Genomic DNA, 22,675 nt, shown 5'->3' on the forward strand with positions numbered 1-22,675 from the left:
TTCTTTGGCAGGGTCTTTGTCTGGGGAAGCAGCCCCCGAGGGGACTGGAGTTTGGCTTGCTTTGGGCTGCTGCTGCTGCACTTTTTGCTGCTGCTGCTGCTGTAGTTGCCGCTGCTGCTGCTGTTGAATTGCCTCCTGCAGACTCTGCTGGTATTGCTGGTACTGCTGCAGTAGGGAGCCCGGGGACAGCCCCATCAGGGCCTGCGACAGTGCAGGGCTGTAGGGGAACAGGCCTTCCATGCCATACATAGGCTGCAGGTACCCGCTCTGCAGGGCGCCAGGGATCTGGGGAGCATAATAAGGAGAAAAGCCTGGTACAAAGTAAGGAAGGAACTGGCTCGTGAGCAATGCTGTGGGGTCCGAAGTCAAGGCTGCCTGCAGGGCCTGCAGCTGTGCAGGGTCCACCGCGTACTCCATGGTAGGCAGCGGGGCTGAGATCGTGGCTGCAGCTGCCGTGGGGGCTTCTCCTTTCTCCTTCTTGGGGACAGGCAGGGGTTCCCCTTTCCCTTTGTGTGCCTTTTCCTTCTCCTTTATTTTCTCACTGTCTTTGTCCTTGCGTTGCTGCTGCTGTTGTGGTGGGAGCTGTGGTGTGGGTGGCGGCTGGGCTGCTGGCGGCGGGGGAGGCTGCTGCACCTGTGGCTGCTGCTGCTGCTGAGGAGGTTGCTGAGGGGCCATCGCCATGGTGGCTTGTGCTGGGGTTGGGGAGCTCAGCGATGCTGAGGACGGTTTATTTGGTAATCCAGATGTGGGGAGACCAGGGGAAGGAACAGTTGTGCTGGGCAGACCCATCAAGTTCGGCTTAGGAGACGTTAAAGCTGAAAGGAATGGAGACAGAAATCACCGGTCAGTCTGGGCAGGGGTAGGGCTGATGCTCAAGACATTTTACCAGTGTCACTGGCACACAGTCTGAGATGTCAATGCTTGGATGATCCTCTCAAAACCAACGTTTTCAACAGAAGTATCCCACCAGGCTCAGGGCTGGACAACCTTTTATTCTAATGAGGACTCAGTCCTGGGTCAGCTCCCATGCTTCCCCTTTCAGCCAAACAACTTCCAACACCTTCCTGCCCAATGTGCCACACCTGCTAGTTCACATTTTCTTTGCCAAGCACTCCCAGCTACCATTCACTCTGCCCAACTGCAATTAGTCTAGAGGCCCCAAAGCTAGCTGTTTCTAGCTGGGGCCCATTTGCACCAAAGGCCTTCATCACAGAAATAGTATGGCCACGAGGTCCCCAGAGAAGTTATCTGGAAGAGAGTGACAACAGGAGGAGAAGAGAGAAGAGAATAAAAGCAAGAAAGCTAGCACGGCCACATGAACAAACAAAACAGGCTCTACATGTGTTCCTCCTCTCTGACCTCTGTTGCTGCAGTTGACTGGATGCTTTGGGAGGGTAGAGAGAAGGTGATGAATGGGAAAGTGTGGAGGAAGGGCCTGGGAAGAAATAAGAACAATCCATTCAGGGAAAATTGCTTCCGTGCCTTGGCCCAGCTGATCTGCTTCAACAAGTCTACTGAACAGTATAACCACCTAGGAATAGGATTCTGGAATCCGCTGGAGAAATGACCACCTTCTCTTCCTGCCCATTTGAATGATAACACAGGAGGGCCAGTGGGACTGTAGACAGTTAAGAAACCACCCCAGGAAAAGGAGAAAAGCCATGTCAGAAAATGGAACAGTCCAAGGTACTGACACCAATTCCCAAGACATCACAACCTACCCCAAGCACCACTGCCTATGGATAGCAAAGGTCTCTGACCGTGTTACCAGGCCCTCATGGACTAGAGCCCCATCCTTGATCATACTCACTCCTAATCTACCACCACTTCCTGTAATGCCTTCACTGACCTGAGAGCCTGATACCTTCCCTGGCCCATAGCTATCTCCTGGTTTGAGTCATCAGTTCCAAGGTAATGCAAGAGGGTGTTGCTGTGGATGCTACTCCAAGCTTCAGGTGTGTTGAAACTAGCAAGATAGTAGGGAAGGACAGCATGGGGGTGGCGTGCAGAGTGTGCTGGATGATGAAAAGCTGAGGAAACAGACAGGAGGATCCCACAGGCAACAACTCTCAGAACACCTCTATATTCACCATATCCAAGAAACTAGATGGTATGTACAACTCTTCAGAGGACACCAAAATGCAAAATCAAAACGATCTTATTTCATCTGGATCACCTTCTGCTAGAAAGCTGGGGAAGGACTTCCATAACATGACACTGAGGAAAAAACAGCAAGAAAAAGCACTCTGAAGCCCAGACCTGGGGGAAGACTGCTGATTTCTGGCTATCATGGTACAGTGTTCACCATCAAAACCCTCATATTTCAGATGGAAATAACAAGATTGCTTCAAATTGCCAATCCCAAACATCCGTTAATAAATACTGGATAGCTAAGGAGGAAGGTTCCTTCAGCATCTCATCATCACTGGCTCATATTGGGTGTTATGGAAGAAGCACATAGCACTGGGAGCCCAGAGGCCTGGGTGGGAGCTCTAGCTCCTACCCTAGCTTGTTGAATGGTCTCGACCTCTCTGGGCCTCAGATTTCTCATCTGTAAAACAAGCAGAATAAATCATACATTCTGATTCTCCTTTTTTCACATGAGTGTGATGTGTTAAGCCTTCCCAAGCCCCTCTGCCAGGGTTTTGGGCTGCAGGGGTAATTAAGTCATGTGCTGTTTTCCATAGTTTGTTTCCTGGCTTATGTCTAGCTGGCTTTCTGTGACATGACTTGTCAACACATATAAGCAACAACTTCTATGTCTTAATGCTTTCTTTTCTTATTCTCTTTGAGTAAGAAATGGGGACCAGGAATGCAGTAGCTTCATGTTTGGTAAACCACCACCCAAAGTGTAAAATGTGGAACTAATTCAACCAGAAACTAAGACTGCTGTGGGAAGCATTACAGCTGCTTCCTGCTGGGAACAGGGACACATTTTGAAGGCAAGGTAGCATTAGGAGGAGTTCTTCGGTAAACAGGAACTAATCAATTCAGGCCATTGTGGGGGAAATTTGCAGACTTGTGTCTAAGCCTAACAGGACCCTGGAGGTGAAGGTCCAATTTAGCAGACAGCTGGATCCAGAGAAGATGTGAGGACAGAGAAGGGAAAATGAGAGGTATGTAGGAAGAACTGCTAAACTCCCTATTGAGACTATAAGAGTGCCAACCAAGTATTTATGATTCTCAATGATCAGGAGCAAGGAAAGGGAAATGGGCAAAAGGAAAAAAAAGAGGTGACTGAGGATCTCTGAAACATGCAAAAAGAGGTGACTGAGGATCTCTGAAACATGCATCAGTATTTTAGCAGAACCACGTTGCCCAATACAAGATTCCTGGTCAGTGCATTCAAGTAGAACAGTCATCTTGTTAGAAACAGCCACTATTGTTCTGGCTAGAATAGAACCCCAACATTAAGGATCTACCACATAAGAGCTTCTTTCTGATAGCAGTTTTTTTGTTTGTTTCTTTTTTGAGACGGAGTCTTGCTCTGTTGCCAGGCTGGAGTGCAGTAGCACAATCTTGGCCCACTGCAACCTCTGCCTCCAGGGTTCAAGTGATTCTCCTGCCCCAGCCTCCCAAGTAGCGGGGACTACAGGTGCATACCACCATACTCAGCTAATTTTTGTATTTTTAGTAGAGACGGAGGGCTCACCATGTTGGCCAGGCTGGTCTCGATCTCCTGACCTCATGATCTACCCGCCTTGGCCTCCCAAAGTGCTGGGATTATGGGCATGAACCACTGTGCCTGGCCCTAATAGCAGTTCTTTTGCCACTGTAGCTCTCTCAAGAAGGCAGGGACCCTAGGTGAGAGCAAAGAGTTGATTTAAATGCTCTTGGACCAGTTTTCTTAGGGCATAATCCAGAATTAGCTAGGACTAACTCAGGTGTCTTATATTTACAACAAATATCTTGACAGGATCAGCATCTCCACAAGGACTGAATGAAAGGATCTATGATGGAAACTTGTTTCTTGAAATATTCCAGAAATTAGTATACCAGGACCCTCAAGTTTTTCCCTATTATAGCGGATAAGAGTGGTTTCTAAGGAGACTGTTCCAACCAGGAGATCCCATCCCTGACACACCAGCACTTGAGAGACTCAACAGGAATGAACTGAAGTCTTGTTGCTTTTAAAGAACTAGAAAAGGAAACTTCCCATCTGCCCTGCATTTAGAGGGTTTGGGTGGTATCCACAGAACAGAATGCTGACTGGGCAGCTACTTAGCCCTGAAACAATCTGCTAGAGCAGAACCCACCTGTGTTGGATGGAGTAAAGCCTGGCAAGGAGGGGCTGTTGAGGCCCGGGAGCAACACGGGAGGAATGCCCTGGAGCGCTGGATACGCTGTAGGAAGGTTAAGGGCCTGAAGAGGGGCATTGTCAAACATCCCTTGCTGCTGAGCTGCCAGTCCAAGGACCTCATTGGCCTTTTTAATCCGGTCCAACTCTTGTTGAGCCATCAACTGACGTACGGTGGCTGGATCAAAGTATTCTTTCTCCTTATCCAACTGGCTTCCAATGGTGTCTTTAACTTTGGAGATATGCTGTTGGGAAAAGATATGGTCACGTACAGACAGCCGAGCGCTGTACTTGATGCCACACAAAGTGCACTCTGTTTTGGGTCCCTCGTAACTCGTTTGGTTTATACCAAAATGCTTGGCCATGCTTAACTTGGACTTCTTTTCTTTTGCCCGGGCATTCTGGAACCAGACCTGAACGACTCTCTTTGGCAGTCCAATGTCATTGCCCAGGACCTCACATTCTAGCATAGTGGGTGTCCTGTAGTCATTAAAGCATGACTTGAGGACCTTCAGCTGCAGATTGGTCATCTGAGTGCGAAAACGTTTCTGCCCAGGCCGATCCCCGCTGTCACCAGATTTGCCTGCAGATCCACTCGCACCGGGACTTGGGGAGCAGGGGTCTGCAAGGCTTGAGGTTTCACTGTAGTCCACTGTACCTTCATTGTCATATTCCTTGCTATAAAAGCTTGGGGCTGGGCTGACCAGACCAGATGACAACCGATCTTCATACTCGGACATTGCCATCATGGCCGCTTTGGTCAGCCCTTCGTTGGGTGCAGAAGAGGATTTGGTTTCAGTTGCTATTCCCGTTGCACTGTCATTATCTGCATTGCCCTCATCTCCAGTTGTGGTATCTGTGATTGCTGTGTTCACAGAGGAACAGTCATCATTGTCCAGCTTAGTTTGGTCAAAGTTTAGATTAACTGAGGACATGGAGGGGCTTTCAAAGTCTTCAATCCCTTCCACCTTAATGGAGGAAGGGCTTAGAAGAGTTCTGGGCGACAATTCCATGGTTTTACTCACAGGTGAGAGGGGACACCCTGACCATCACTACTGCTTGGGGTAGGTGGGAAAAGCTAGTTCCATCAAAAATATCTCCTTTCATCTGGAGTCCCCCATCACAGTCTAAGAGCATTGCAGACAGAGTTAGGTTGTAGCCAGCTCTCTTGGCTTCATGCCAGTGACGGGACCGGATATGAGCCTCGAGAGCAGTCTTGGCTTTGAAGAGCGCTCTGCAAAAAGGGCATCTCCTGTGGGCCTGCGCTGGGCCTACAGCCCGGAACTGTCCTTTCCTTTCCCGAGCTCGGGTGTTCTGAAACCAGACTTGCACCACACGTTTCTTCAAGCCCACCTCGTGGGCAATGTGATCCAACATCTTTCGAGTCGGATTGGAATCCAATAGATACTTCTGGTAGAGAATTTCTAGTTGTTCCGGTGTGATGGTGGTTCTCAAACGCTTGTCTCTCTGAGGCTCTTCTCCTCCTGTCCCACTGTCGTTTTCGCCAGGGCTTGCACTGGCCTTTTCCTCCAGCTTCCTCTTGAGAGTGTTCATCGTGGAGGTTGGAGTTGAAGGAGAAGTGGCTGAGCTTGCTGGAATCTGAGGTATGGCCCCAGAGAGCAGCTGGCTGGCCAGGAGTGGGTTACTGGGATCAAAGAGCATGAAAGGCATATCCAGGGACCTATCTAAAAACTGGGGGTGGATGAACTGGTTCTGCGCACTCAGGAAGTGGAGCTGCTGATGCTCCTGCCAGTGCTCAAATGATGGAAATGCCAACTTACACTGGTCACACTGGTAGGGGATTAGCTGAGGAGGTAGGTTTGCCAGCTGTTGAGGAGTTGATGTGTGGAGGGGCTTGAGGGGCAGGTGGGAGAGCTGGGAAGGACTGGGGCTCGACTGGGGTAAGGGGCACTGTGGAGGGGGCGCTTGCGGAGGAGGCTGTGGCAACGAAGGCAGGGACGCCAACTGGGGGAGCTTCTGCTGGGGGGTGTTGGTCTTCTGCTCGGGCTGCTCTTGCTGCTGCAGCTCTGGCTTTGGTTGTCCTTGCTTTTCTTGGGTTTGGTTTGGCTGTGCACTGGGAGCTTCTGCCAGCTTTGGTTTCTCATCGCCTGCCTCTGTTTTTGAATTGAAGGTGGCCAGTTCCTCAGCCTCTGCTGTAAGCTGCAAGAAAGCGGAGGTAGCTGTATTATTGGCTGATGGTGCTGGGGCACTGTAAGCCTGTGAGGGCATCGGGGTACTGCAGGATGAGCTGGTAGGCGTCAGGATTTCCATGGCATCCATGGAATCCTCATTTTGGCTGTCATCCTGCCCCTCTTCATCCTCATCCTTGTAACACAGCTTCTTCTGGTGCTTGATGAGATCAAAGATGCGCTGAAACACCAGGCTACATTTTTTGCACTGGTAGTTCAAGTTGCTTGTTCGAATGTATCTATCGTTTGTAAGCTCACGCCGCTCTCCATCTTTGCCCTCTCCCTGATTCTCGTAATTCTTCCTGGCCTTCTGTCGGGCATTCTGAAACCACACCACTATGACTCGGGTTGGAAGGTTCAGTAAATTAGAGAGTTGCTCAAATTCATCATCCTTTGGGTAAGCATTGGCATCAAAGAAGTCCTGTAAGACCCTCAGCTGGTAGTCTGTAAACCTTGTTCTTGAAGACCTCTTGCTTCCCCAGTACTCCTGCTTCGGCGGTTCCGGCGAAGGGGGCCGGGAATCAATCTTGAGCTCCTCCAGGCTGGTGATGGGAGGATTACTGAAGTTGTAAGGGGAGTCCTTATTACGCTGCCTCTCTTTGAAGAGGGTGTTCCTGAACCAGTGCTTGATCACTTTCTGGGGCAACCCAGACTTGTCTGCCATCTCTTTGATTTGCTCTTCACTGGGGGAGTTGTTAATGTCAAAATATTGCCGCAAGACTCGGAGTTGATCATCCGTGATCCTGGTGCGAGGCCTCTTGTTCTGCTGCTGGAGCAGAGTTGGATTGAGCTGATGCTGATACAGCTGGGCCAGGTCCGCAGGCAGAGGCTCCACAGGTCCCAGCTGTGGGGGTAGCTGAGCTGGCAAGGTCTGCAGTGGCATCGTCTGCATCATCAGCGGCGAGAAGATGGGCAGCTCCATGGGCATGGAGAGCTGGGTGAGCGGCACTGATGGCTGGGCCGGTGCAATCGTAGGTGAGGTGATGGGCGGGGCTGATGCGGGGATGGCTGGCGTGGACGCCGGCTGAGGCGGCGCTGCCGGAAGTGGGGGTGGAGGGGGTGGAGGGGAGGTGGTGGTGGCTCTGGGGTCTGAGGCCTCAGTGGGTACAGTTTATCATAGTGGTCTCTGTACTGTTTGGCAAACCTCTCCAGCTGTTTGAAGGGAAAGTAATTCTGGTGAACGTGCTCTTGATGACTCTTTAAAATCAAGATGTTGGAAAACAACTTGCCGCAGGAGTCACACTCGAGCTTTTCCAGGTTCTCTCCTTGGTCAGTCTTCCCATTCTTTTTCTGCACCTTCTGCTTGTTCTCATTATACTGAATGACCAACTCAAAGCCAAAGTTCTCCAGCAGGGCCTTGGTGGCATTCCCTCTGGCATCTGAAGCAATGCGTGGAGGGAGCATGGAAGGCTCAGAACTACCCCCTGGTGCCAACTCTTTCTTCTCTTTGGCCTTCAAGGCATCTGGCAGTGTTTCCTTCAGACCGGTGTTGCCCTCTCCAGCCTCGGCACTGTCCCGCTCTCTCTGGCTTTCTTTTTCCTTTTCTTTGATGACCAATTTGTTCTTCTTTTCGGGGTGCTGGCTTGGCTGAAGGAGGGCAGAGTGACTCTGGGCTATAGAGAGTTGGTTCTGCTGCTGCTGCGGCAAGATCTGCTGATGGCTCTGCTGTGGGACCTGAACCTGAGCCTTCAGATCTTCCAGCAGGCCTGGGCCTGTCCCAGTCAGCGTCAGTGCCCCGCTGGTCACTGGCAAGCTCACCTCGGGGTTAAGCTGGAACTCAGCACTGGGGATGTAGAAAGGGAAGAGGAGGTGCTGCTGCTGCTGTAGTTGCAGCAGGGTCTCAGTCGTCATGGGGAAGTGAGGAAGGAGGGTGGGGTTAAACAGCTGAGACTGGAGCAGGGCAGCCTGTTGCTGCAGCTCCTGCTGCAGGTGAGCTTGAACTTGAGCCTGGGCCTGGGCCAGTGTTTGTGCTTGTTGTTGTTGTTGCTGTTGCTGCTGCTGTTGTTGCTGCTGCTGTCTGGATGCAATCATATCTGCCAGTTTCTTCCGATTGGCCTCCTTGGGCTCTGAAGGGGAAGCGATGTTGGCACCAATAGGATTCCCCAGGGGTGGCATCCCTACACTCTCAGTGGGCACTTGGCTCAGTAAGTTAGAGCTTGGAGCAATGCCAGCACTGCTTGGATTGGAGGTGGTAAAGGTGTTACTGCCACTGGTGCTCACAGGACTTGGCGTGGAGGAGCTCAAGGAGATACTGCTGCTATTCCCAGTCCCATTGCTGCTGCCACTTGCAGCCTCCAGCTTGGCTGCCCGGGCCTTGGTTTGATGTAACACAGACCTCATATGGATCTCCAGAGTGGAACTCTGGCTGTAGGCCACATTACAAGTGTTACACTTAAAAGGTTTGTTGTCCGGGCTGCTGGTGGGTTCTGGCTGACCAGTTGCTGATTCTTGAAGGGCTCTCTTTAACTTATGCAGGTGGGAGACAGAATTGTAGTGTACTAGCAGGATATTCTTTTGAGTGAATGATTCCTTGCAGACGGTACACTTGTAAGGGCGAGAAGGGTCAAGGAATTTTTCCATAGTAAAATTGGGACCTTTTCTGAAAGGCAGAGCTCTCTTTGGCTCTGAGCCTGAGTCTTCTTGTACTGACCCAGAGTCACTGCCCGTAGGGCTCTGTTTATCTTCCAAGTCACTCTCTTCCTCCTTGTCTTCCTCAACAATTATGGTATGGTCCTCAGCCAGGGTGGGGTCTCCCATTGCCAGGAGGTCCCCATTGGCCAGAAGGCCACCATAAAGCTGTTGGATGTCAGCCTCACTCAGTTCCAGGTGGCTTGTCTCGAGGTGCTTCTTCAGAGCCTGGAAAGTTCGGAAACTGCGCTGACAAAGACAGCACATGGTGGCAGCTCTGATCACATGGTACTGAGAATGGAGCTGCAACTTTTCAATGGTCTTGAAGGCCAGGCTGCACTGATTACAGCGGTACTTGTACACATGGCGATCTGACACCGGCAGCTGAGGCCTCTTGGCATGCACTTCATTGAAATGCGTCTGAAGGGCAGCAGAAGTTTTGAAAACCTGGTTGCACCCCTTCTTCCAGCAGAGGAAGCCTGAGTCTTCTCTCACAGAGCCTGGGTCAGCAGGGGAAGGTTTCAAATCTCCGCTTTGCTCTGTGCTTACGGATGGCAAGATGTTCTTTCCCAGATCCTCTGAGGTTTCTGTTACAAAAAAAAAAAAAAAAAATCAAACCCAAAGATAAAGAAGGCTTTGTTTCAAGGATGACACCCAGAGCGGTCTGCCTAGTCAGGCCTCATGAACGCAGAATCTGATGATGAGGGAAGTGCCCAACCTGAATGACAGAATCTCTGTGGAGCGCCTCCTGCTTTCTTTTGTTCCTCCAATAGAGCACATATTATAAACAGGGTGCACATGAACAGAGATGAATAAAAGGAAATACAAAAAGTTTCAATGCATAATAGACCCATGTCATATCACAGATCTAACAGTCTTTTAAATAGCATTTAATTGCTTGACTCAGAATCCTCAATTTCTCAAGAACTGGTTTGAAGGTTACTGATCTTAGACTGGATTTCCCTTTTATGTTCATCTTTTATGTAATAAGAATTTAGCACAGTAGATCTGAAGTGTAGAATATGTGAATTAATGCTGTCCTAAGTTGTGAGGAATTTACAAGAACTGCTGAACATTGTAATATAAGAAATTTGGGGATATATATTTGTAGGCACTTAATTTCTTATTATAATGTGACTTCTGATTGCCATCTCTATTCAATAAGCAATGAACATTCAAGTGTTCAATTATTTAAAATACATTTTTTTTTTCCTACAACGAGATCGTCACACCCATAAATACCGAGACCCTTTATCAGGTCATTTGTCCATTGTCTGATATGGAAAACTCACAAGAAAGAGAGGAGGCGGGGCAGTAGTGTGGCCAACTCTTCCCACCTTAGAAGTGAAAGATGTAGGACAGCCTCACAGAGGTCTAACCATCCATCTAGCCAGGAAGCACTATGTGGCACCAACTATTGCAGCACACGTCTACAACAGTGTTCTTTCTAAAGGCACCTCTGTGCTTCATCCTAAGCCAATCCCAGAAAACTCAGAACGAAAGAATCCAGTGTACCTAAAAATCAACCCACAAGTCCCTACTAATTAAGTCCTCAGAAATACAGTGTTTAATGGCTTACGACGGTGGGGCCTACTGACTGAGTCTCTGCTTATTCACTCCCTAATTGTATAGTTTAAGGGGACGTGTGTGTCTATGCCAGACTTCCACTGGTTCTCATACTGATTTTCTCTCACTTTAAACCATGTGAGTAATATACAAATACATGCCAAGAACCAGAGTATAAAGTAGCTAATGACAGTGCCCCTCATCTCCTGATTAGTTACATTCACCTTAAGAGTATTATAAAGAATTCCTGAAAGCCTTTCTCCGTGAACATTTTGGCATTCCATCTTGTTTCAATTTACTGGGGTCAAGAATAATGATACTGACCAGGCTGCTTTCCTGCCTCTTCCAAATTGGAATTCCCATCTCGATCTGGAACAGCTGCTGGGAGGAACATGCTGCTGGGCATCACCATCTCGGGGGTGGTCACCTGAGAAGAGCAAGGAGAGTCAAATGGAGAGGAAAGCAACACACAACAGGAAATGTTTAAAAAGTATTTAATAAGCAAAATTAGCTTTCACCAGTGTAAAGCTAGAGGTGTCTCACTTTTCATAGCCCACTGAAGATTCATGTTTATTAGACAAAGCTCACATCAGTCAAAAGTGTTTCTACGGTTACATTCTGGACATAATTAGCAGCGCACACTTGAAGAATAATCTTATTATTAATATTTTTCCTTTATGCAGAATTTTGACTTTGATCACTGACAATGTTTTGTCATGGGCTGTGAAACTTCTTGTGCAACCAATTAGGTAGATAAGTTGAAAGGCCCACCTTAAGCTGCTGAAAACATAATAAGGGCCCTAATTAAATCATACCTAGTAAAGTACACTGTAATCTTGAAGCAGGGAGCATTGTAGTACTGTTTTCAAAATGTATTCAGGCAAGAGGAGGAGGGGAGTAAGAGTGAAGGAAAGGGTAAGAAGAAAAGAAGAGAACAAAGGGAAGGCTAAGGACACGCAGACATGCTGGCAGATTTTCCAGGAAACAACATTTGTAACCCTTTACAAGCTGACATCAAGCACAAACAAGCCTTTTTTTGTGACTCACTTAAGCCACTATTTCTTCTGGAGTCTCTGCCCAAGGTATACAACATCAGAGGGAACCTCTGACCAATGTCCCAGCCATAGAGGGTGGCCTGCACAGCATTCTACAACAGGGAAGCCCCACCTTGACCACGGCCATTTATTCTCAATACAGGAATTCTGGAAATCACCTAGATCCAAACAGCTGCAACTTTTGGGCAGAGCCTCAGGTATTTCTCTAGGTCTCCCTGCCATACGGCCAGAAGCTTGTCCAAACAGGTTATCATTTGCCCTATGTTAATGTGATAAGCAGCCCTCAATATCCAATGGAAAAATCAAAGGTTCTTCATTCAAAAAGAAGCAATATTCCTTTGCCTGATATGGGGTGGGAAGGGTAGGTGGCGATGATATTGCAAATGAATTAGAAAGCACCTCCCATTTGATGATAGCCAGAGAAATGGACTGACCTAGAAGCTACAGGACCAGAAACTACAGTCACCACTAACCTTTCTACATGGCGCCCAGCCCCAGTTTGAGACATTATTTTTCCATCAAACAGAACCATACTGCACAGACATCTTCACTATCTGTTGCAAAGATTGGAATACTTAGATTTCTGTTCAAAATTAAATATTTTAAATACATTACTATTAATTTTTAATGGTTGTGAAGATCCCAGCCTTGCTCAAAATAGCTACTGAAATGTCCACTAGAATCATCAGCAATAGGCTTGACAACTAGAGGAAACACCCAGACAGCCGCCCCATCAACATAAGGTAACTCCTCATCACACTTAGGGGTATTAGAATCATTTCAGCAACCCAGGTGCCAGCGGGTGCAAAAAGTAAGCAACAGGCACTATGGAGAAGCATTCTGAGAAATGCTGTGTTTACGAAGAGCAGGTGCATGGCAGGTGAATGTGTGTGACATAGCATTCTTGCCTCCACAGACATCTGCACCTCACACAAAGCTCATCGACAGCTGGTTAAGACTAGCTGTTGATGAACCGTTAGGAATGGAGTAGAGATTGCCAAACTCATTCCATCTATTTTCTTTTTAATAGAAGGCATTTCTGACCAGTGTGGCTGGGGAGTCCAGCGGGAATCCGAGAAGTGAAAGGTCACCGATTAATTTACAGTCCTCAGCCGAGGGGGAGCACGAGGTTGGGGTAAGAGGGGAGAAAGGGAAAGGAAAAAAGACTCCCCCCCACCTCCTTTCTCGGTTGTAGCTGCAGGATCAGTCCTTTCCTGGGATCTTTAGGAATTATGAAAATGAATCATGAGAAATAAAAAAAAAAAGCCCTACAGAGTAAAAAAGAATAAAATTATCTAACACCTCAGCTGCACATCATTATAGAAAACTGTGGGCTTTTCATACGCATTACAGTAAGGCAGACATCCCCTCTAACAGACTCAGTACGACGGATCAGTAATTGTTTTCATACACTTTAATTAGAAAAACTCAGATGGCTATGAATAATAATGGAAAAGAGAGACTTTTGCACTTGAAAGGTTGAAGTCAATCAAGTGTGAATGACGGCAAAAAAGAAAAAAAAAAAAAAGACACCAATTCATCAGCCCTCTGTTGTCTCGCTGCGACTTTAATCATAATTCCTGATTGGGATTCAAGAAGGCAGTAAGCAGCGGTTCTTTGTCTGCCTTCACCTTCCATCAATTAACTCTCCCCGAAATATAATCATCAACCTCACGTGCTCCTCTGCATCTTAATCTGGGCCTCCAAACCTGTAAGTCTTGCCCCATATGTGTTTAAGTAACTACTTTTATCCACCTGCATCTTCTCATCTATAGTGTACCCAAACTCTCCCTGAAAAAAAGTGGGGGTTGGTACATGAAATTTCGATGGGCAAGAAATTCCCAGGAGGCAAACAGGAAGATCCCTAAAGAGAATCCTAAGGATCTGGAAATGCAGGTGGGGTCTGTCTGCGCATGTGTCTGAACAGAGGTTGAGAATGGAAGCGGCCTTGCTACACAGGCTACTGGAGGGCCCCATGTCAGTCAGACACTAACGTTCCCATGCCTTTGCCCCACTCTTCCCTCTCCTACCAGCTTCCAAAGCTTTCATGCTTCATCTTGAAGAGCCGTAAACATGATCCTGTCAACAGAGCACACTGAGGAGTCCTTCCTCTCACTGAGGTGATATATATATATCCAAAGGCAGACTTCCTTCAACACTTGCCTTGGCACCCCCTTTGTTTTCCAATCATATCTGGCCACTAAACTGCAAGGAATTCAGACTGTCCCAGCCATAGTCTCTAATGGATAGCTGAAAATGGGAAAGTAATAACCCAGCTGTCGGCCGGATGCGGTGGCTCACGCCTATAATCCCAGCACTTTGGGAGGCTGAGGCGGGTGGATCACTTGAGGTCAGGAGTTCAAGACCAGCCTGACTAACATGGTGAAACCCCATCTCTACTATACATACAAAAATTAGCCAGGCGTGGTGGCACATGCCTGTAGTCCCAGTTACTTGAGAGGCTGAGACAAGAGAATTGCTTGAACCCGGGAGGCAGAGGTTGCAGTGAGCTGAGATTGCGCCACTGCACTCCAGCCTGGGCGACAGAGTGAGATTCTGTCTCCAATCAATCAATCCATCCATCCCAGTTGTGCTGAGCACAAGTAGTGACTCACTTCCCTTTTGCCAGGAACACTGAAATATGTAGGTTTATGAGAAGACAAAACCTGGTTGTAGCATAACCAGGGTCATGCCAAGTGTGCCAAACTTCAAAAGCCCTCAAATAACTGGTCCTACCACCAATTTTCCTGCAGAACAATATACATGCTTTCTCTCTCTTCCTTCTCCCCTTCTCCTCTTCTCTCCATCTCTCCATCTCTGGCCACAATCCTACTTCCAGTCCATACTTCCAGCTATGGACTCAAAAGCCAAACAAAAAAAAGTTCTAAGGTTTGGCCAGATGACAGTACACATCAGCCCAAACACCTACACTTTCTACATTGAATGTACCATCCACATTGATTATTCCAATGATCCATACATCAATAAACATTTACTACATTAAATTATATTCCCCACTCTATTCACTAATAAACCTGAGAAGTAACAAGGAGACAAAAGTTTTTCTGGTTAAGAAAATTCAATTGATCACAGCCATTACAACATTTGGGTCTCTCAAGACTGGCCTCTGCCATGCAAAAGGCAGTTCCATGGTGATCTTCTAGATACCACGTTTTCCTCCCAAATCTTCTGAGCCAGTTCAACTACCTTCCTCCCAGAGTACTTGTACATTTCATGGAAACTTGGGAAGAAACCATCAGCTGACTGGAGTGCAGAAAATTTGGAAGCAAACAGTGGCTCTGACATATTCCTAACAAACAGGTCTCATGCATAACAAAAGAAATGTGGAGTTCTACTCCAGTGCTCAAAACCTCCCAGTTTAAGCAATTTTCATATATAACAGAAACAGAAGCGTTCCACATTGATGCTAAAAATGTTCAAGCTTAAGTACTTCCAAAATAACACAGTTGAGAAAGAGTAGCCTTGAGTGACTCTCAGTTCATTCAATTGACCATCATTTACTAAATAAACACTGTACAGGATCCATGTGCTGCTGCATGCTTCTGAGATGCAGAGAGCCAGACAAAAGTCTCTGTCTCCAAAAAGCTTATGATGCAGAATAAATAACCCTTTAGAGGTCACAGAAGCCTTAGAAATCTAATACAAGTTGCAGACTCCTAGGAAAATACTTTCACAGAAAGAATATTCCAGATAATTTCAGGAAATCACAAGCTCCCCAGAAGGAAGTCCATGTACTCAAGTGAACTGCCCTTGATCTACTAGGAGAAGCGACATAGGTTCATAAATACATAGTTCCAAGCTCTTCCTAGTTTGGTTCATTATTATTTCGGATTATGTTTTAATGCTTTTCAAGATTCTGTGAGGTGAGTGGACCCTAAAGCCTCCAGGGCACACCTTATACAGCCCAGGGTCTGAGGTATGGGACTAGTCTCCCACCCTGACATTTGGGAGGGGCTGCTGAAATGTATAATTTCTTGGTAGAAGCTGGAGTGATAAGGAACACCATCCTGCCACTTACGCCAACCCCTGCAGGTCACAGATGTGGAAGGGCCAAATACAACACCCTGTGCAGCCAAGGTCACCCTTTGCTAAGTTCTTATAGGACTGCTCATGCCAATTCATCTCTCAAGGCTACCTGCAGACAGGCTTGCCCAGGTTAGATCGATGCCCCCGACACTTTCCATGTGCTGGAAAACAGAGAGATTTTTTTTTTTTTTTTGAGATGGAGTTTCGCTCTGTGGCCCAAGATGGAATGCAATGGCGCGATCTACAGTCTCCTCCCAGGTTAAAGCGATTCTCCTGCCTCAGCCTCCCGAGTAGCTGGGATTACAGGTGTGCACCACTACGCCCAGTTTTTTTTTTTTTTTTGTACTTTTAGTAGAGATGGGGTTTCACCTTACTACTGGCCAGGCTGGTCTCAAACTCCTGACCTCAGGGGATCCTTCCCCATCGGCCTCCCAAAGTGCTGGGATTACAGGCATAAGCCACTGTGCCTGGCCAGAAGAGAGATTTTCTTAGCAAAAGTGGTGAACCTCGTTTCTCTGAGACCCTTATTCCTACCACCTTGGCACTGCTCACTTTAAGGACTTGTTTCTGAAAAGCCCACTATTACAGGTGAAAGTGTAGATTTGCTAATACCTAGGCTCCCAAGGATGCCTCAAATCCTTTACTTTTAATTGAAAATGAATAGAATGAAGAAACTCAGACAAAAAGAAGAGAGACCTCAGACACAGACCACCTTGGCACAGACCAAGCCAGTCTCTACATCCTTGTGGATGAGGCTGGTCATTTAAGCATGAAGTTAAAACCCAGCTGCTTTTAGGGCTGAGCAGTCTAGCTAGTGGTATATCTAAAGCCAGCTGTTCCAGCAAGAGGCCAGTTGCTCACTTCGTTTCCTGTACCTAGACAGCCACTGGGGCCCACTAGCTGGTGTCTGGACACTTAACAGCCAACAAACCAGGGCGCCTGTTGCCAGGAGAGTTTCAGAGTTGGGTTCCCCACTCCCCTTTACTGCCTTCTGCATGTGCCAGGGAGAACATATTCCCCACTCCCCTTTACTGCCTTCTAGATGTGGAAAGGGCTTTGGTGGCATTTGTTTGTTTGAGACGGAGTCCCGCTCTGTCACCTAGGCTGGAGTACAGTGGCGTAATGTCAGCTCACTGCAACCTCTGCCTCCCAGGGAGAACTGGACCATGGAGTCTAAAAGGCCCAGCTTCTTCTCCCCTTGTCCCATTTCCTTTTCTTTCTTTTCTTTCTTTTTCTTTTCTTTTTTTTTTTTTTTTTTGAGATAGTCTCACTTTGTCGCCTGGACTGGAGTGCAGTAGCATGATCATGGCTCGCTATAGCCTCGAACTGCTGGGCTTAAGTGATTCTTCTGCCTCAGCCTCCTGAGTAGCTAGGACTACATGTGCACACCACCACTCTCAGCAATTTTTTGTGTGTTTTGTTTTTTTGGTAGAGACACAGTCTTGCCATATTTGCCTGGCTGGTCTCAAACTCCTGGACTCAAGCCATCCTCCCACCTTGGCCTTCTTGTTTCTTTTCTAAAACTCCTTCTGTAAGGTAGTTCATTCAATTTTTAAATACATCAAGCTCAAAAGAAAATACTGTAGGGCTGTGTTAACATTCATGTGGGCTAGAAACAAATGCAGCTCAGGACCAGATTTTTTAAACTGAGGATGAGAAAGATTGAAAAAGTAGATGGGAGAACAGGAAACACATGAAGAGTTATACACATGTGCGCTGAGAGAGGTGAGAACTGAGAAGGAGAATGAATTGGTGAGAAAGCTTCATTAGACTGAGAGGCAAGCAGTGGCAGTATACCAAGGTCACTTCTAATTTAGACTATCTAATTGGCAAACAGGCTCCAAATGGCTATCATCTCACAGGGCTTGGAATTAATGAAGCCTGATTATTTTCATTACCTTCCTCTTAAGATACAGGCAAGGTGAGAGAGCTGGTACCCAGGTGGGTGTAACCATCCCCAGGCCAGTGGCCGCCCTAGAGCCCCAGATGACCAGCCTGTCCCAGAGACTCACAGACACACAGGCACACATGAGGCAAAGAGAGTCACAGACACTGATGGAAAAAAAATCACAAGGTTACAAACTATTGGTCTCAAAAGAGATACAGAGAAAAGTGCAGGCAACACAGGGCCAGGAACATGGAAGGGAAATCTGTGCAGGTAAAAAAATACGGAATAATTAAGAACTACCAAAGGGAGCGAAGACAAAGGGCTAGAGAATATGTTCCTAAGCTGCCCAGGAGCCAATCCCATCTCCACTGTGAGGTCATATTTTGTTAAATGATGAAAGAACAAAGAGAATTTCCCCATATCAGTGCTTCAGGATCCCAGTGGTATGTCCTGTCACTTAGAAAGATAGTGATCAATTAGAATAATTTAAGAGTATTGAAATGCATGGTAGGTGGTCTTTCCTATTTTCATCCAGGGGCCAGAAACACGGGCCCCATGCCTTCCACCCTCCTTTCCTGAAAGAATAGGAAAATAAGGGCACTGAGCAGCAGCTCCTACATCTCTTTCACCAATTTGAAATCTCAAGCTTCTTTGTAAATAGGTGAGAGTTCTTATGTGAAACTGACATTAGGGGCGGGCTGCCCAGCCAGTTGTGGAGGGGCCCTTGTCTCATCTCCCTTAAGCTTTATAGATTTCCTTTTCATATGACGTGTGCAGAGACACCCTTTGCAGCTCTGTTTCCAATAGGCCAAGAAGAATGAAGTACTGTGGGTGCGGTCTCCATAGTGGAGGGCCAGCACTGCAATTGTTCCTAGTGGAGAGTATTTCTCAAGCCCCCTCATCAGTAAGAAGGGGGCCCATGGAAGACATAGATATGAAATGCAGAGCATAAGCAAGCAGCTGTTACCATAGCAACAGACATATTAGACACTGCAGGTTCCTGAAAGCTGTCTGATAAGGTATTATTAAATGAAGCCTCCTCAAAACGCACTCCATTTACAACTGAACGGAAAGACGTGTAGAAAGTAATCTGTTTCCATTTATCAGGGTGGAATTTACTTTTAGTGGGACTGAACCGAACTCAAGCTAAATCCTGAGACTTTGGACCCAGACAGCAAAAAATATTTACCAGAATTTATAGCTGTAAATAGCCCGGACACACCCCATGTCTGCCAGGAATCATCTGTTTGGGAGATTTTGCAAGCTTTTCCTATTCTGCAGCCAACGGCAACTAACTCAGTCAACCCATTTGGAAAGAAAGAAGATTGACTCCTCTTGCTGCTATTCATCCTAGGCACTCAGGGACAAAGCAGACATAACTTTCTTCTCCTGGAGGATGAATGACCATAGAACTGGCATTCCTTAACGATATGGTTTAGAAAATGGAGCCCTGATTAGAGGGGCATTTTTCATCATGCTGTTTTCAGTTTCCTGCTCCAGTTGGCCATGAACAAACAGATACATCATTAGAGAGCCTAACCAATACTTTCCCAGGGCCAATTTTCTAACAAAATGACAGTAAGATACCCTCCCATGACATGATTTTAACCATAGGTTCATTATAATCACTTAGTTTTAAAACAATTGCAAATTCCATTTTTACACCAAATTTTTCAGAGGACAGACACTGGCATCTGCTTTGATTCATCAGGGCAGAGCCCAAGATCATCAGTATTCTAGTCCTCAAACAGGATCTCGGATTCACCTTATGGTAGGCCCACAAATTCCCTCTAATGACCCTGGTTGCTCATGTTTTTCCTGCTGAACTAAAGGACTGAGATAGAAATGCATAGTTTGGCTCAATGCAAACTATCCCCATGACTGGACAGACCAGTTCAATACTGACAGCCATGCCATACCGCCATCTTCCCATGCAAAGAGAAAACTCATCCTTGTATATACATCCTTCGGTAAAAAGTAAAATACTTACATGATTACATTTCTCATAACTTTCAACTTTATTCCTGAATCCATTAACTTTCTCTTGTTGCTAACAAATTGACTCCCTATTACCAGTGCATTTCCCACAATCTGCATACTTCTCAGAAATGTCTAGAAAACATTTCCATGGTCTGCTATGGAAAGATTAGGCACATAGGGGTTTCTATACAAGGTACCAAGCACAGCAGTGCTTTAGGGAGCAGTGTCTCCTACATAATTACATTGTCAGGGGTTCTAGAAGAGTTTTTATTGGCCAGTCCCATGGATATATCCTTATGCTCCCTGGCATTGTACACACAATTTTATATTTGCAAAATACTTGATGGAGGGTCAGTAACAGTGGTTATCAAACGTTGGTGTGCAAAGAATAATCCAGTATGGCTGTTGTATAGCTTTCATGAGAGTCTCCATAAAGGTTAAGGATCACTGCTTCCAAAGGTGCTAGTTAATGGGTAACTTCCAGAAATATCTTAGGGATTGATACCCAAGCAAACACAGAAGTAATATCCTGCCCTTGAAGACTCTGTTGGTAAATGAAGATTCACAATGACCACCACACTTGCCACTTGAAATTTATCTTGCTATTGCTGTTATGAAAATATGACAAACAATGAATATTTGAAATATAAGTTATACTCTAGTCCCTAGAGATATATAAATGAAGTTTTTACTGTCTAATGTAAACCAGTCGTGCAGATTACTATAGCTCAGTCCCTAGACTAGATTTATATTAAAATAGCAAAAACAATCACCTAAGTAAAAGAAAAATGTAGGTCAGTATTGACAATGCTTCCCTCCCCACATCTCTTTCTGTTCCTTCAGGCTCCCATGGTTCTAGTCCATCAACTGGGAAGTACAATGAGGCCTGTTACTTCCAAGGCTGATGAGAAAGCTGAGGAAACCAGTAACACAGAAACCCACTGGTCCACAGAAGGAGGTTATCATTTACACAGAATCTTTACACAGTGTTTATCAGCTGATTTGAAAATACCCACAGAAAGTTAATTTATACTTGAAAGACCTCTGAAAGGCAACTCATGCTAGGTCACCTTTGAGCTTCCCATTGGCTGCTAAAGTTCTCTTGATGCATCATCAATTGTATGTTCTTCAGGACTAAACATCATTTACAACATTATTCATTAATTTTTGCAGAACCAAATGGAATAGGAAATGCCTAGAAGTGACATGTCTGTGACCTGCACATTATAATGTGCAGTTGTGAACAGACTACCTCTGGGAATCTTCACATGAAACAGCAATCAAATTAACTTCTTATTACTCCACTGCTAAAATAATGCTAAGAAAGAGGTAACAATAGTTCTCTTTGGTGGTTTTCCTCTAATGATCAGGAAAGGGCTTTGGTGTTTTTTGTTTGTTTGTTTGTTTGAGACGGAGTCTTGGTCTGTTGCCCAGGTTAGAGTGCGGTGGTGCAATGTCAGCTCACCGCAACCTCTGCCTCCCGGGTTCAAGTGATTCTCCTGCCTCAGCCTCCTTAGTAGCTGGGATTTCAGGCACTCGCCACCATGCCTGGCTAATTTTTGTATTTTTAGTAGAGACAGGGTTTCGCCATGTTGGCCAGGCTGGTCTCGAACTCCTGACCTCAGGTGATGCGCCTGCCTCGGCCTCCCAAAGTGTTGGGATTACAAGTGTGAGCCCCCACGCCTGGCCAGGAAATGACTTTCATAACAGCACCAGCATAGTCAAAAGTAGGACATCACCATCACCGGCACTATTTTGAAAAGTTTTCATATTACAGTTAGATTTACATCTTTACACTAATTAGGCCATGTTTATAGTGGTCACTCAGGGGCATGCTTTCAAAATCTGCAGTTGTAGCAATATCATGTTCAAATGCAAAACCCACATTCACGAATCAGCAAATCCAGCTCAACATTTTCTTGCTGTGAAAATCAAAGTATCCACTGAGAAACTCCTCCATTACAGGGCTACCCCTAGAGTTGGAAATTGCGGGTTCAAATCTCAACTCTGCACCTTACAAATGGCATCAAGTCAATTCACATCTTTGAGCCTCAGCTTCCTTATCTGCTGATGGGAATGTGCCAAAAATTTTCTTTTTCTTTTTTTTAAAGAGATAGGGTCTCCCTCTGTTACCCAGGCTGGAGCGCAGTGGCCTGATCATAGCTCACTGCAACCTCAAACTCTTGGGCTCAAGTGATCCTCCCAACTCAGCCTCCCAAGTAGCTAGGATTACAGGTGCATGCACCACCATGCCTGGCAAATTTTAAAATATGTTTTGTAGAGACGGGGGTCTCATTATGTTACCTAGGCTGGTCTCAAACTCCTGGCCTCAAGCAATCCCCCCACCATGGCCTCCCAAAGAACTGGGATTAGCGGTGTGAGCTAGTGTGCCTGGCTCCCTTTTAAAACAAAAACAAAAACAGAATTTGTTATGAGGATGAAATGAGACACAATGAAGGCAAGAGCAATCTAGTCCATGACCTGCTCAGTAAAGGTTTAAAGAATTTGAATAATGATTTCTTCATATAAATGGTTAGCTAATCCATGCCTCTGTCCCCTGAGGGGAGAGAGGATGATAAGGGAGGTTGAGAAACATGTTCAGCACTTTGGGCTATGGTCATGCCAAGTCTAAGGCAGGAACAGTACAACAAAGGTCACAGAATGAGGACTGTTTTCTGACGTTTCCAACTCTATACTGGCTTTCTCGTCCAATAACACAGTAGCTTGCCCATGTTACTGCGTCACCTTTGACCCTGGAGAAAGACCATAGGGTGCTGCTTCTGGCTGCCTTACCGTCATAATGAGCTTCTCCACGCAGTCAGGTGCCACGCTGTGGAGGTGGGTGAGGTGCAGCTGGAGGTGGATCTTGTTGTTGAGCATGTCCTGGCACAGGGGGCAGCGAAGCATGGGTTGCACTGAGTGCTGCGTCATGGCATGCACCCGGAGCCGGTTGACGTCGGCATTACTGTACTTGCAGTAGGGACACTGGTACATCTGTGGGGAACACACCCACTGCTTTGAGCAA

At 46.5% G+C, this 22,675-nt stretch overlaps 1 protein-coding gene across 1 annotated transcript in view; it reads right to left on the reverse strand.

Moving 5' to 3' along the window:
* Positions 1-22,675, reverse strand: part of ZFHX3 (zinc finger homeobox 3) — a 173,301-nt gene that overhangs the window by 5,152 nt on the left and 145,474 nt on the right. The window contains 7 exon segments of the mRNA XM_017850814.1: positions 3-815; positions 4,257-5,336; positions 5,339-5,362; positions 5,365-7,554; positions 7,557-9,701; positions 11,005-11,107; positions 22,444-22,644. Of these exon segments, the coding sequence (XP_017706303.1) occupies positions 3-815; positions 4,257-5,336; positions 5,339-5,362; positions 5,365-7,554; positions 7,557-9,701; positions 11,005-11,107; positions 22,444-22,644 (6,556 nt within the window).

This window comes from Rhinopithecus bieti, unplaced genomic scaffold (assembly GCF_001698545.2).
Source record: "Rhinopithecus bieti isolate Rb0 unplaced genomic scaffold, ASM169854v2 scaffold_32081, whole genome shotgun sequence".
In the NCBI taxonomy this organism is placed as follows: Eukaryota; Metazoa; Chordata; class Mammalia; order Primates; family Cercopithecidae; genus Rhinopithecus; species Rhinopithecus bieti.